Source organism: Vulpes lagopus, chromosome 20 (genome assembly GCF_018345385.1).
Source record: "Vulpes lagopus strain Blue_001 chromosome 20, ASM1834538v1, whole genome shotgun sequence".
Lineage (NCBI taxonomy): Eukaryota > Metazoa > Chordata > Mammalia > Carnivora > Canidae > Vulpes > Vulpes lagopus.
This window is the reverse complement of record NC_054843.1, coordinates 33,591,624-33,606,575: the sequence shown is the minus strand read 5'-3', so window position 1 is coordinate 33,606,575 and position 14,952 is coordinate 33,591,624. Positions and strand designations below refer to the sequence as shown.

The 14,952-nt window shown below is 32.3% G+C and overlaps 1 protein-coding gene across 1 annotated transcript in view; it reads left to right on the top strand.

Annotated features, from left to right (window-relative positions):
* GBE1 (1,4-alpha-glucan branching enzyme 1) overlaps window positions 1-14,952 on the top strand; it is a 267,431-nt gene that overhangs the window by 177,894 nt on the left and 74,585 nt on the right. Inside the window, exons 9-11 of the mRNA XM_041734884.1 lie at window positions 3,075-3,202; window positions 7,770-7,868; window positions 12,243-12,353. Coding sequence (XP_041590818.1) covers window positions 3,075-3,202; window positions 7,770-7,868; window positions 12,243-12,353 — 338 coding nt within the window. The remainder of the gene's footprint in view (window positions 1-3,074; window positions 3,203-7,769; window positions 7,869-12,242; window positions 12,354-14,952) is intronic.

The following is a 14,952-nucleotide window of genomic DNA, read 5'->3' as shown; positions in this document are numbered from 1 at the left end:
CTGATGTTAGGTTATATAAATTCTTTATACATTTTGGATATTAACTCCTTATCAATACATCTTTATATATTTTGGATATTAACCCCTTATCAATACATCATTTGCATACATCTTCTCCCATTCTTTAGGTTTGTCTTTTTGTTTTGTTAATGATTTCCTTCACTGTGCAAAAGCCTTTTATTTGCATATAGTCCCAGTAGTTTAATTTGCTTTTGTTTCCCGCACCAAAGAAGACCTATCTAGAAAGATGTTTCCATGGCTGATGTCAAAGAGATTACTGCCCGTGTTTTCTCTAGACATTTTATGGCTTCAGGTCTCACATTTAAGTCTTTAATCTATTTTGGGTTTATTTTTATGTATGGTCTAAGAAAGGAGTCCAGTTTTATATTTTCTTGCCTTCTTTGTCATAGATTAATTGACCATAAAAGTGTGGATTTATTTCTGACTCTCTATTCTGTTTGTTGATCTCTGTGTCTGTTTTTTGTGCCAGTACAGTTGTGTTTTAATTACTACAGCTTTGTGGTAGATATTGAAGTGTGAGATTGTGATACCTCCAGTTTTGTTTTCCTTTTTCAAGATTGCTTTGGCCATATGGGGGATTTTGTGGTACTATGCAAATTTAGGGTTATATATTCTAGTTCTGTGAAAAATGCTATTCATGTTTGATAGGAATTTCATTGAATCTGAAGATTACTTTAGATAAAATATACATTTTAATTTTTTTAAAAGATTTTATTTATTTATTCATGAGAGATTGAAAGAGAGAGAGAGGCAGAGACACAGGCAGAGGGAGAAACAGGTTCCATGCAGGGAGCCCAATGTGGGACTCGATCTCCGGTCTCCAGGATCAGACCCTGGGCTGAAGGCAGCACTAAATCGCTGAGCCACCCAGGCTGCCCCTAGAATAGACATTTTAACAGTACTGTTTCTCCCATTCCGTCAACATGGAATAGCTTTTCATTTGTTTGTATTACCTTTAATTTCTTCCATCACTGTTTTTATAGTTTCAGAGTACAGGTATTTCACCTCCTTGATTAAGTTCATTTCTAGGTATTTAATTCTTGTTGGTGCAACAGTATGGGATTGTTTTCTCAATTTCTATTTCTCTTACTTCATATTAATGTATAGAAACTCAATGGATTCCTACATATTAATTTTGTTTCCTGCAATTTTACTAAATCCATTTATCAGTTCTATTAGTTTTTCGTAGAATCTTTAGGGTTTTCCTGTATATGGTGTGTCATCTGCAAATACTGAAAATGATGAAAAACTGAGAGCTTTTCCTCTAAGATCAGGAACTAGTCAACGATGTCCACTCTCACCTCTTTTATTCAACACAGTACTGTAAGTCCTAGCCAAAGAAATAAAATGTTTTCTAAGTCAACCATGTTTTGCAGCACTCGTAGAATTTGAACATGACATCATTGCAATGAGAACTAAGTAACAGAAATAAATAAATAAATAAATAAATAAATAAATAGGAATATTTGTAAATGTGTAGGTCCCTTTGCATATTAAACACTGACAAAAATGTGTATATTTGAAATATAGGTGTTCACAGTTAAAATTAAATTATACATTAATTTGTAGTTAAAGAACATTGATCAGAGATCTTCAGTTTAAGAACTGTTCAAAGAAGTAGGATCACAGATCCTAATCCCTCAGCAGATAATATGGTGAATAACTATTATTTTTAATGGCCAAATATTTACCAGCAATAACCAATCTGAAGAAGGGACTTTAAACTGAAAATCTTGAAAAGTGGCTGCTAAGGAAAGAAGCTATATTCAAAGTGTCCTGTTATCTGCTCCTAATCATGGTGAAATGTTCCTAGGAAAGAAGTTGTATCTATAAAACATGACAGGTTTCACTGGTAGCTTCGAGTTTGGAGAGAAGCTGACTTAAAGGATGAAGAAGGAAAGCATGGCAAAGATCAAGAAAGAGCCTCTCCTAGATTATAACACCTGCAATATCCCTGTAGAAACTTTCTCTTCTGAGGCCTTAGTATTTCCCAAGGAATTGTGTAGTTAGGGGAATGAACCAAAAAAAAAAAAAAGAGATAAAGCAATTAACATCAAGACACAAACTGTTCAATGTATAAAATTTAGTGATAAAGAGAAGTTCAGCAGGTGACAGAGAAAGCAATTTACCTGTGTGGATGAAAACAGTGGCTGAACTCATACTTTTCTATTGCCAAAAGCAATGTCTACAAAATTCTTAGGAAACAAAATTTGAATCAAGAATTTGATAATTGAATTGCTATTCAGATATTAATTTGAAAGAACTTGTGGAATAAAACTTCCATAATTATATTTGAGAATATCATTTAGTGATGAGATCCAGCAAACTGAAAAAAAAAAAGTGAGTCAAAATAAAAAATTTGGCATAGGGAAACAGGAGGAAGAAGGCAGGTGTTGGACACTAATTTGATTTAATTAAAAGTGAGTAAACAATTCAAAGAATTGAAAGTAAGTAGTATAACCCCATTAAGTGCTAAGCAACCAAAATTAGGAGTGTGGGAAGGGAAGGCAGAAGAAAATTGGGAAGATGTTAAAATTTTTTTCATATAGTAAATCTGCATTGCATAAATTGAAGCACATATTTAAAAAATATAAACTATTTCTCAATGTTATGATGGTTTTCATATTTGCCTTTCTTTACTTCAAAGGGATCTAATAGTAGCCAGCTAATAACATTAAAATCTCCTGACCCAAAAAGAAAAAAAAAAGTTTCTAAAAATTGAAATCTAGAACTCCCTTTGGTATCATTTCATTTTTTTGTTGTTATTTTAAAATTACATTAAAATTTTCAATTAAAATGCCTGTGTTTGCTTTTCAAAAACAAAACTTGACCTGCAGGATTATCTGAAATCTGAATGTTTGATATGTAGAACTTTTCTAAGCTAGAACATATATTTGCTGATGATAATATTTCGTGATATTAAGGCTTAAGGCTCATTACACTTTGCTATGATAACAAAACAGATCTCAACAAGCCGATTGGTGGGGGTATTTATGCTAAGTTAAGACTTGAAAGTTTAAAAAATGCATGTATATTGATTTTCTGTTTTCTAGGTGCAGGTTTTTCAGGTGATTACCATGAATATTTTGGACTTCAAGTAGATGAAGATGCCTTGGTTTATCTCATGTTGGCAAATCATTTGGTTCACACGTTATATCCAGATTCTATAACAGTAGCCGAGGTAAAGCCATGATCATCTCTACCCTCTGACCCCCTTTAATATAGAACATTTTGTCGGCATACAATATTTGAGCGATTAATCTCTTGTTGTCAATAATTGCATAACTGAAATTATAGCCTCACTATAGTGCAGCTATCTTGTATGAGTGGCACATTATTTAGAATTCAGTGTTTTCTTATTAGGAGATAGTGTGCACTAATTACTTGTTATCATTCCATTGTTACAAAAAAAAATGCCAGTGGTTAGAAAGTAAAATATCCTAATCAGTGGACAGGTCCTTCCATTGTGAGACCTTCAGCAGAGAAAATAATTGAATATTAATGTGTGTCTATTTATTTATTTATTTTTCCTTTTCTGTTTTAATCATTAGAGATGGCATGGCTCACTGCCTGCAAGCTTCTCTGAAGTCGTCTCTCTTGTTCTGATGCGATTACCTTTCTTGTTTACGTTATTGCTCTTGGATTGCCAAATGTTCACTAGTTATTCATGATTACTGAAGTTTCATGATTAACTGTCCCAAAGCTGCACTGTAATGATATAATTCAGTATATGCATAATTGACAATTCCCCTCTTGGTGATAAATGTGATAAATCAAGAAGTTTGTTAAATGCTTATGCTAATTTAGATTTCGTTCTAAAATCCCTCTGGTTTTCTGAGTCCTCTTACTAGAAATTATTATTAAAATTGAATTTAGTGTGTTAAAACTGTTCTGTACAAAGTGTAGTGGTTGGTATATGAAAATAGCAAGAATATTGTTCAAAGAGTCATAGTTCAGTTGTATTTGCACGTTGTCGACATTTAGTTCATGGGAATGAAAAGTAGTAGTGACAAATCTCCCTTCTGTGGTATTTATTATTTGTATAGACTTTTTTCTATACATCTTTTCTCAAAACCCTGACTCTTCAACTAGGTGGAATGATTTCCTTGTTTATCCCTGGATAGAGAGCAGTTATTTTCTTTAGACATTTGTCTTCTAAATATACTCTAGGAACAGAGAAATGGACCCTAAATTTCTAGAATAAATTCTTGTACAGAATTATAAAAAACACAATTATAATAACATTTTGATAAACCTGTATTATTCTACCCTCTGTACTTCCCTACATTTGGTCATATGTTTTTTTTTTTTTTTTTGGTCATATCTTATATCTCACTAATTACTTTATGTACCGAAAATCTTTTAATGTCAGAGTGTATTTTAAACTTTTATTCTGTCTTTTCTATATTTTTATCTGTCAAACATCAAAAAAACTTTTGTCAATTATATTTATGACAATTCAAAGCAGAGACAGTATAAATGAAAATTTACTACAAACAATTAATGACAGTACAAATCAAAAGTGGGTACTGGAGAAAAAGAAGCAATTATTTAATACATGAAACTTAAAATTGTTACATTGATCTTTCCGTTCATTTCAAGTAAAATACTTTCATCATCTAGGGAGCCTTGTCTGATTATCAGTGTTTCTACCAATGAAATTTTGAGACTTTAGCCTACTTTATATTACTTGGTTTTAGCTTTTTTTTTTTTTTTTTAACAAGATGTGTCTTCAATTTATTCTACTTAAATTGAAAACTACTTCAATTTCAGTACATCACTTTTCTGTCTAGTGGGAGTCTCTTCAATGTTAAATTGATCCTCATGAACTCTTTTTTTTTAAGAAAGGAATGTGGTATATAACATAAGTAATTTATATAAAGTCCTATAGTAGAAATTTAAATTTATTTATAATGACAATTACTAAAATTGAAGACTTTTTTTCTGGAACGTATCTACCATTTCCCATGGTTCTCTTTGCTACATTAATTAAAAATATTTTTTGATTGATATTTTCTTTCCCTTTTGGAATAGTCATAGCAAACCTTAGATATTTAAAAAAAAAGTATTTCAACTTTATTTGGAACACAATCATTTTTATATGCTATGTTGGTAGGTATTGAATTTTTTATATTTAAAGTATATTTATTTTAGTGACCTTTATGTTTACCTTTTTTTTCCTTTTTTTAAGATTTTAAAAGAAAAGTCATTAACTCTTCTCTTTCAAAAGAGAGCTATAAATGTCTCATGTGCGTTAACAGAGTAACTTTCTAGGATTCAGACAAGAGTCAAGACCATTTGGTGTCCACAAATATTTTTTTAATTTTTTTGTTTTTAGCTATCAAAGTATTTCCTAAAAATACCTTTAAAACAAATATAGAAAGCTCCTTAAGGTTTTTTGAGAAAAATTATCTTGGTCTTTAATACCAGCCTATCACCAGTCTTAGGAAAAGTCTTCTGGGAACGCGTTTTGTCTATAATTACACGAGAGCCTGATATTTACTACATATTCAACTAGTTTTTATAAAGAATCAAACTAAATGCCTACTATATTAGTGAAAATGTGACATATTTGGTGGATATAATCTCATTTACATTTTTTTCTTTTAAGCATTCATCCTTTTCACTTTTTTGTCCTTTTTTCAGTTATAAACTATGAAGTGCTATGTAGAAATAAGATATTATTGACAAATATTTCACTTTCTTACTAATATATTCTATTATGCACTATATTTAAATGCCTCTCTCTTTCATTAGAAAACAATTAAATTATTTTAGAAGTCCAAAGAGGTCATATACTTCTTTTTTCTAGCTCTTCTGTGTGAAGAGTTTGGGGATGGTGTTACAGATGAAGAAGCATTTGAGTCAAGTTTCAAAGAGCTCAGAGTGTGTGACAGTCTTTTCTAGAAAGTAAGGATAATAATACAAGGAAGAGTTTGGGCAGTGACATGCATAGAAGAGCTTGTGACAAGCACAGGAAAGAGTAAATATTTAAAAGTGAGTGATATATTTAGTACTTGAAATATAGCAGTAGAAATTATGGTGGAAAGATATAGATCTCTCCATTGTGCTTTCTGTGTACCTCAGTTAACAATTGTAACAACTATATTACATTATCATCTCATGATAATGAATGTGTATATGTTTATTTTGGTTCTAGTTTATGAATCCCAAAGGTCAAATATCATGTCTTATTTACCTTTAAATTCCTGACAGTGCCTTTACTCACTCACTCAAAAATTTTTATTGAGTTCCTGCTTTATTTCAGGCACTCTTCTACTACTCTGAATTCTTGGCATATATCAGTAAACAACAATAGCAACAACCACAAAACCCTTGCTTTGTAGATCTTACATTCTAACAGCCAGTAAGGAGGCAGATAATCAAATAGGAAATTATATCATCAGTACTTAAAGCATGATTGTTGAATTGAATCTTTAGCTAAAGAATTTGAGGTTTTGATTTTTGGGCTGTTGGAAGTTATTGATGGGCAGTGATAGGGCACGGTCTCATAAATTGTTAATTTGTGGGGCTCCTGGGAGGCTCAGTTGATTAAGTGTCCCACTCTTGATTTTGGCTCAGGTCATGATCGCAAGGTGGTGAGATTGAGCCCATGTGGGGCTCCATGCTTAGTGGGGAGTCTGCTTCTCTCTCTTTCTCTCTCCCCTTCTCTCTCTGTACCACCCCTCCCCCCAGCTTGTGCTCTCATGCTCTCTCTAAAGTAAATAAATAAATCTTTAAAAACAAGAAATGTTAATTTGGCTGCAGTTTGGGTGAAAGGAAATTGGAGATGGGGAATTGCATTTAGAAGCATAATGGTCTAAGTAAGGAGTAATGAAGGTTAAATAAGACAGTGGCAATAGAAATGAAGCAAGGGAAAAGGATTTATTTGAGAGATATTGTAGAGTTAGAGTTGCTAATATGTGGCTCATATTTCACCATAGTTGCTGGTATAATATATTTTTGCTACATCTGGGGTTTTACACCATCTTTTTTTTTTTTTCCTCTTGTGTGTTTTTTCGATTATCAGTAATCTAGTGGTAGCATGACAGAGGAAGAAGACACTCTGTCAAGTGGCCTGACATCTGAGTCCTGACTCTACCATTGAGACACATACCTTTAAAGATCCCTTCACCTGAGTGAGCTTCAGTTTCTGTATCTTCTAGATGAAGAGGATCCCCCAGATAACCTTAAGACCCACTTCAAGTATAGCTGACTATAGTGAAAGCCATCTTATTGCTTCATTCTTAATGTACTGTCTTCTTTTAATCTCCTCAGAAGCTAGGTGCTCACAAAATACACTCCATGTCAGTACTATATACAAAGAGAATAAGTGTTACAGATAAATTGCACGTGCATTTTTGTGTTTGATGAAAGCAATAGGAAAATGTTCAGACAGTAGCTCAAAAATAAGTCTAAAAAACTGTATTTTAGCAGTAATCGTCTTACTCTTTTGTGTCTACTTTATGATACTAAGAAAAAGAAAAAAAAAATTGCCTCATGAGATTGAAGCTGTCCTTACTTGGAAATGAGATATACTATACTCTGGTTTCTCTTCAGATCGAATAAATCTTTTGCCTTTTACTGTCATAGTTGAAACTACCATCACAATTATCCTGCTGAAACATTCCAAAAATACATGCTCCCATTTACTGTTTTTATTTATTGGCCTAGAATTTACCGTCAGAGGAATATTTAGCAAGAATCTGAGCGATATGAACTGATAATGCTGGTGTATTTTGTTTCAGGATGTATCAGGAATGCCAGCTCTCTGTTCTCCAATTTCCCAGGGAGGGGGTGGCTTTGATTATCGATTAGCCATGGCAATTCCAGATAAATGGATCCAGGTAAGATTTCATATGATTTATTTTTCCTGTAAATACTATGTATTATGTTGGTTTATTTATTATGTCTTTGATTTATCTTATAATTTGTGGTCATTGGTTATAAATATTATTAACTATTCTAATTGAAATATTAAATCTTCCCATTAGTGTGTTGATTCTTGTGCTCTTTAATAAGGTACTTAAAGTTCTAAAGGTTCTAGTTTAAAGTATTCATACTTGAGTTATTCAGGCAAGGGAAAAATATTAAAATAATGTTTAGCTGTGTACATGGAATTGTGCAATTATCAATGAAGTTTTATGAAACTTTAGTGCTCTATTTTAAATACATTAAACATCATTAAGGCATCCATTTCTGCTCCAGATCATCAGTGTAGAAGTTACTCCTTAATTCCTACTACTTGCTTCATAGTATTTGTTTTCCTCAACAGATTTGGATTCATCTACTCCTTTATTTAACTTATAGAAATTCTTACCATGTGTCAAGCCCTAGGAATGAATACATTATACTTTGCATATAATTTCTAATGCAATTTTATTAAATTTAATGACGCTTAAGTACCATGGATTATATTTTGTTTTATTTAATATTTGCCTAAAAGACCAATGTTGTTATATAGACTTAGATTTGACATAGAACATTTCTGAGTGGCTATGTCCATAATCATAGTATGAATATGTATAAGGAAATATCCCAGTGTGGGCTGTGACTGGGGAATAATTCTAGGTTGATGTACACCTTGAAATATTCTTGAATTTGCACAAAAATACCATGATCTTCAGTTCTCTCACCTTGGTTTAAGGGTCTTTACCCACCATCTTTTAGGATTTCTAATCTTCCATGCAGACTTTTTTCCCTTCACAAGCGCCAAATCTTCCTTTTTGCACCTCCTACTGAAAAGCCTTTACCAGTTTTTGTGCAGATTCAAGAATATTTCCTTTTCTGAACAATGATGACAGTTGTTTAAAAAATAAAATTAATTTAACTTATAAAACATTTTTGTACCTTTTATCCTTAAGGTACTGAGTTAGTACCTCATACGAATGGAAAAATGTATTGTCCTATGTTTAGGATATGACCATCATGTCTTGTTAGATCATGAATTCTCTGAAGACAGATGTCATCTTCTGTTTTATGTAATTATTTAAAAATCTTTTTGTATCACCAAAGCAGGAAACTCAGTTAATAAGACAAGAGATAACTAAAATAATATTTTTTAAAAATTCCATGATTTCCTCTACTTTTATAATTTGTACATTTAAAAAGATAATTCCATAAATAACTGTTGTTTCTCCAAATGTCAGTAAAGCACACAAGAGTATCAATCCAAATGATAGCTGTACTCAGAATGTATATGCTAATCATCGTGATCTACCCATAGGGTCTGAGTTAGATTTGAACGCTAAATTTCATTCATGTTCTTGTTGTTCAAAAACAAATTATTTACCACTTTCTACTTCTATTAGTTCAAAGTCAGTAGTTTGGAATATTGTATTTAATCATATTTAATCACTTACTGAACAAATACTTGCCTATCTAAAATATGCCGAATTTGTAGCATCTCTTTTCATTTAGTTGATCATTTTTATTATCTACCTTTTATCACCTTTTTATGTTAAATTAAGTATTTAATTGAATTCATTAACTTAACCAAATATTTATTAAGCATTTTGTATTTTTATGATATAAAATTTCTTTATTAAGCTTTTTATATTAAGGTAATTGTAGATTCCCATGTAGTTAGTTGTAAGAACAGTTGTAATACAATGAGATCTGATACCCTTTACCAGCATTTTCCAATGGTAACATCTTGTAAAGTTATGGTATAGTCTCACATCTATGATACCGACACCTATACCATTAAAGTATAGAATATTTCCATCACCATAAAGTTCTTTCATATTGTCCCAATCACTTTTTAACTGGCAACCACTAATCTGATCTCCATTTCTGTAATTTTTTTTTCATTTCAAGAATGTGATATAAATGAAATCATATAATATGCAACCTTTTGGGATTGCCATTTTTCACTCAGCAAAATTCTCTGGAGATTCATATTGGTTGTTGCATGTATCAGTAGTTGATTCTTTTTTATTGCTGAATGATATTCCATGGTATAGATATACCACAGTTTGCCTAATCATTTGCCCATTGTAGACATCAGGTCTGTTTCTAGGTTTTGGCTATTATATATAAATAAAGCTGCTATAAACAAGTGTGTGCAGATTTTGTATGGCCATAAATTTTAATTAAGATAAATGCCAAAAAGTGTGATTATTGGGTCATATAGTAGTTGAATATTTATTTGAGTAGCTAGATATTTAATTTCTTAAGAAACTACCAAACTTATCCAGAGTAACTATACCATTTTACATTCCCATCAACAATGTTGGAGAGATCCAGTTTCTGTATATCCTTGCACCTATTTTTGTCTTTCTATAATAGGTGTGTAATGATATCTAACTGTGGTTTTAATTTGCATTTCCTTAGTGGCTTATCTTTTCAGGTGTTTATTTGCCTTCTATATGTCCTCCTTGATGAAATGTCTATTCATATCTTTTGACCATTTTCTAATTGGATCATCTGTTTACTGTGGAGTTTTGAGAGTTCTTTATATAATCTAAATTAAGCTCTTTTGTTGGATATGTGGTTGGCAAATGTTTTCTCCCAGTCTATTGCCTTTTGATCCTGTTCATATAGACTTTGACAGAACAAAAGTTCTTTGTCTATTAAATTTGACAAAGTCCAATTTATCTTTCTTTTTTTCTTATAAAGACCTTTTTTGGTGTCAAGCCTAAGAATTCTTTGACTCTCCTATGTTTTCTATTAAACATTTTATACTTTTATATTTAAATCCATGGTCCATTTTGGATTAATTTTTGTTCAACCAATGTTTAAGACTTAGTTCTATATTTAAGTTTCTTCCTTCCTTTCTCCTGTTTTGACAACTTATGCCCCCTTTGGAGAAAGATCCAAAGGGGGATCTAATTACCTCTAATTACCTTGGACCTATCCAGGTTATCCAGGATAATCTTTCCATCTCAATGTATTACAGTTTATTCCATCTCTAAAGTCCTTTTGCTTGGAAGACAACATATTCATTCATAGGCTGTGGGCACTAGGATGTGAACATCCTATAGGTGGCCATTATTCTGCCTAACACAGTCTGCTATCTCATGCTCAGTGATTCACACTGTAATTATGAGAGATGGCTAAGCACATCTGAATTCTGTAGGGCAAAAGTCAGAAAATAAAGATTCAAGAAGGCCTGAACCCCATTTCTCGTATCAAAATCTGCATTAGTTTTGCATTAGTTGCTCTTTGACAAATTACCAGAAACCTAATAACTTAAAACATTACTCAGTTGCTATCTCATGGTTTCTTCAAAGGACATCCATCATATTACCTCCACTGTAGGTAAAGAACTGATTGCACAGAGATGTGAATATGGAGAAGAAGGAATCATGAGGACGATCTAGAATTCTGCCTATTGGAGGGCAGTTGACACTTTGGACAGAGAAATGAACGCATGCAGAAAGAATGTATTAATTAGAAAAGAGAGGTTATTTTTAGGAACAGCTTCCAGGAACATCAGCTTTATAGGATAGGCAGAAGAAGAAAATGCAGGATGCCTAGAGTGGTAAGAAAACAAAACAAAATGATCAAGAGTTTCACACCAGTAGACTAAGAAGAAAAGTCTTTCATAGGAAGGGATGGAGTCAGTACTCTCAACCTGTACAGCAAATAATTGCCTAAGGAAGAGAAATTATTACCTAAGAGACAGTCATCTGCAATCTTGGCAAGGTCTTTGCACCGAAATAGAGCAGAAGCCAGATTGTAGTCTGAGTGTTAACTGAAGTGGAGAAGGAAATGTCTGGTCTGTTAAGATGGTAATTATTTCATGATAATTAGCCTTTAAACTTTGAAATAACAATTGTCATTGTTTAGTTATTATTTTTTTTTTAAAGAATGGAACAAAACATTATTCCTGCTAAAATTTTCTTTATTCAAATGTAGCAAGAATATCTCTCCTTTGTGAAAGTTACAGAAAGATACGTGCACAATAACACTTCACTGTGGTCATTAACCAAGAGGTAGCAGTTGTTACAGGGGGAAAAAAGGTCGAAAAAATCCTAAAGTGCAATGATCTGCACAAAACAAACATACCCGCACGGACACACCATATAACTGTCATTGAATAGTCTGTATAAAAGCTGTGATTTTAGTGAAAGTTTAACCAAAGATATTTTTGCTACGTGGGTGCACTTGTATCTATATGTCAAATAGCTTGAATTGATATGATGAATGCCCTCAGATAGTGATTTAAGGTAAGAACAGTAATGGTTTATTCAAATTATTTTCTCTCTTGCATTTAGCTACTTAAAGAGTTTAAAGACGAAGATTGGAATATGGGCAATATTGTGTACACACTCACAAACAGACGCTACCTTGAAAAATGCATTGCTTATGCAGAGAGCCATGATCAGGTAAATGAATATGTGTATAAATTAATTGTATCTCTTTATTTATTAACATATCTAACACAAATATATCTAAATGCAAGTATCTATTGTTTAAAACAGCTAATAGAATTATACCTTTATGTGAAATTTTTTCATATTTGAAAAACATTTTAAAATTATTTTGCAGATCTATAAATTCCAGCTTCAAAATGAAGTACTATTTTTATTCTACCAAACTGTAATTAAAAAATGGTAAATGACAGTTGCAAGTGTTCTCTTATGTGTTTTCCTTTGTTGTAGCAAGAGGAATATTGGTGCTGATCCAGATTAATTTTAATTTCCATTTTAGGGTTCCTTCTAAAGGTTTTCTTTTATGCTTTTTGACAAGCTTTCATCATTTTTGCCCATAATCACTGAAATCTCTTGCTAAGTAATTACCCTGACCTCTGTTTGTCCAGCTTTGGCCCATCCTTTCTAATGCAGTCTGAGATATTTTCCGAAGAGCAAAGCTCATTTTGTCAACCCAGATCTTTGATTAAATCTTTTCATTCAAGGCTACTCATATTCTGGCCTAAGCCAAAGTTTCTGCCTTCATTCTCTGCTCAACTCCCCAAGCATTTTATTCTTCAATCTGATAAAATTCCCAACCTTTCTTGAATAAGCCAACCTTGTTCCAATCCTGTACTTTCCCACACACCCCTGCAAATGCCTAGTGCCCCTGGGAAGTTTCTATGGAGTCCTGCCACCTTGCTTCAGATGTCATATTCTCCCTCAAGATTTTGTCTAGTTGTATAGGGAAAAGTAGTTGCCTCATCCTTCATGCTTTCATCACATTTAGGCAGAATATTTGTTTCCATTAGCTTTATATTTCCAGCCTTACGTTCAATAAACGTAAGTATTATGTTTATTGGTGACTCTAAGCTGACTCTTGGTTTCAGCTCAGGTCATGATCTCAGGCTCCGTGCTCAGCTTGGAGCCTGCTTGAGATTCTCTCTCTTCTCCCTGCCCCTTTCCCCTCTCCCTGGCTCACACTCTCTCCTTCCTCTCCCTCTCTCTGTCTCTTTCTCAGATAAGTAAATAAAATCTGTAAAAAAATTATTTACATTATGTGTATTAAGAAAATGGAAGCTCAAACAATAAGCCTGTTATTTTTGCAGAAATTGACCATTTAAGGTAAACAGGTAGAGTTTTAGTGTCACCTTGATCTTGGATTTCTAACCTCCAGAACTGTGAGAAATAAATTTCTATGTTTATATACACCCTTTCTGTGGAATTTTGTTATGGCAGCCCTAGCAGACTGACACACGTACCAATGAAATACAGCTTCAATCTGGCATATAAGATACCACCATGTAAGTGTAGCTCAAAAATAGGCTTCATTGTTAAAGAAGTTTGGAGACCGCGTATACATGATGTATTTGCTAAATAATTATTAGACAGTACTGGTTCTTGAACAGTTTGTCCTTTCCCTTGTTTTGAATCGTTTAAGTTGGTCCGCGGGCTGTGGGTTATTGTTAAGCTGAATCGTTTGATTATATTTTATGTGTAAATATGTTTATCTCTTTAATCTATGATCCTATTACAAAATTATTTCGATATTTCTGCTGTATATTTTTTGTATTATTCACTTAATAAGCATACATATTTATAATTTTATCAGATTCAAGATTTAAGATGTCAGCAGGTTTAGTTTCTCCTGAAGAGGCTTGCAGATGGCCATCATCTTTCTGTTCTCAAGTAGTCTTTTTTTTCCATGCACACTCATCCTGGAATTTCTTCCTCTTCATATCAGGAATCCACGCATATTGGATTAAAGTCACAGTCTTAATGACCTTCTTTAATCTTGATGACCTCTTTACAGGTGCTCTCTCTAAATGTAGTCATATCGGAGGTTATGGCTTCAACATGAATTTGAAGAAGGCACAGTTTAGTCCATAACTGTACACATTCACTTTATATTTTTAGATTTAAAATACTTACCTCTAAGAGAACAAAGAGTCTACATTGATAAAGTAAAATAATTTGAACTCAAGTAATACAGATGACGATTACCATCTAATCAAACTCTGAGAATTCTAATGCCCGGAACCATATTCTGAGGCAATTCTTTCTTGGCCCTTAAAATAAGGACAAAACCACAGAATAAGTAGATATTCTTCTAACAGAATATTAAAGAAAAGTCATTTTAATCAAAATTGTTTAGAAATTATAACAGGTTTATAGGTAAAAATATTTTTCTAAAAATTAAAATTATTATAATAGAGTAAGGATATTATGGTTTAATCTTTCTTATATGTTTCACTATATATTATTTTTTGTCAATGAAAAATACTTTGCATTAGTTAGCCAATTCTTAACCATTAATAATTAAGATTTTTAAGAAGGCTCTCTTCTGCTACTCAAGATGTTTCTAAATTACCCATCCTATTTATCAACTGTTACATTTTCATATAAAATAAACTAATTTTAGATCAGGTGCCAAATTCAATGAGAAAGCAAACTTTACATTTTAACAAAAACCTGTCAACCCTCTGCTGAAGGGTAAATAGGGTCCATTTTAGTGTATTTATGTACCTATGTTTTATATATAAATACACATACATAAATATAAATACATATGCAT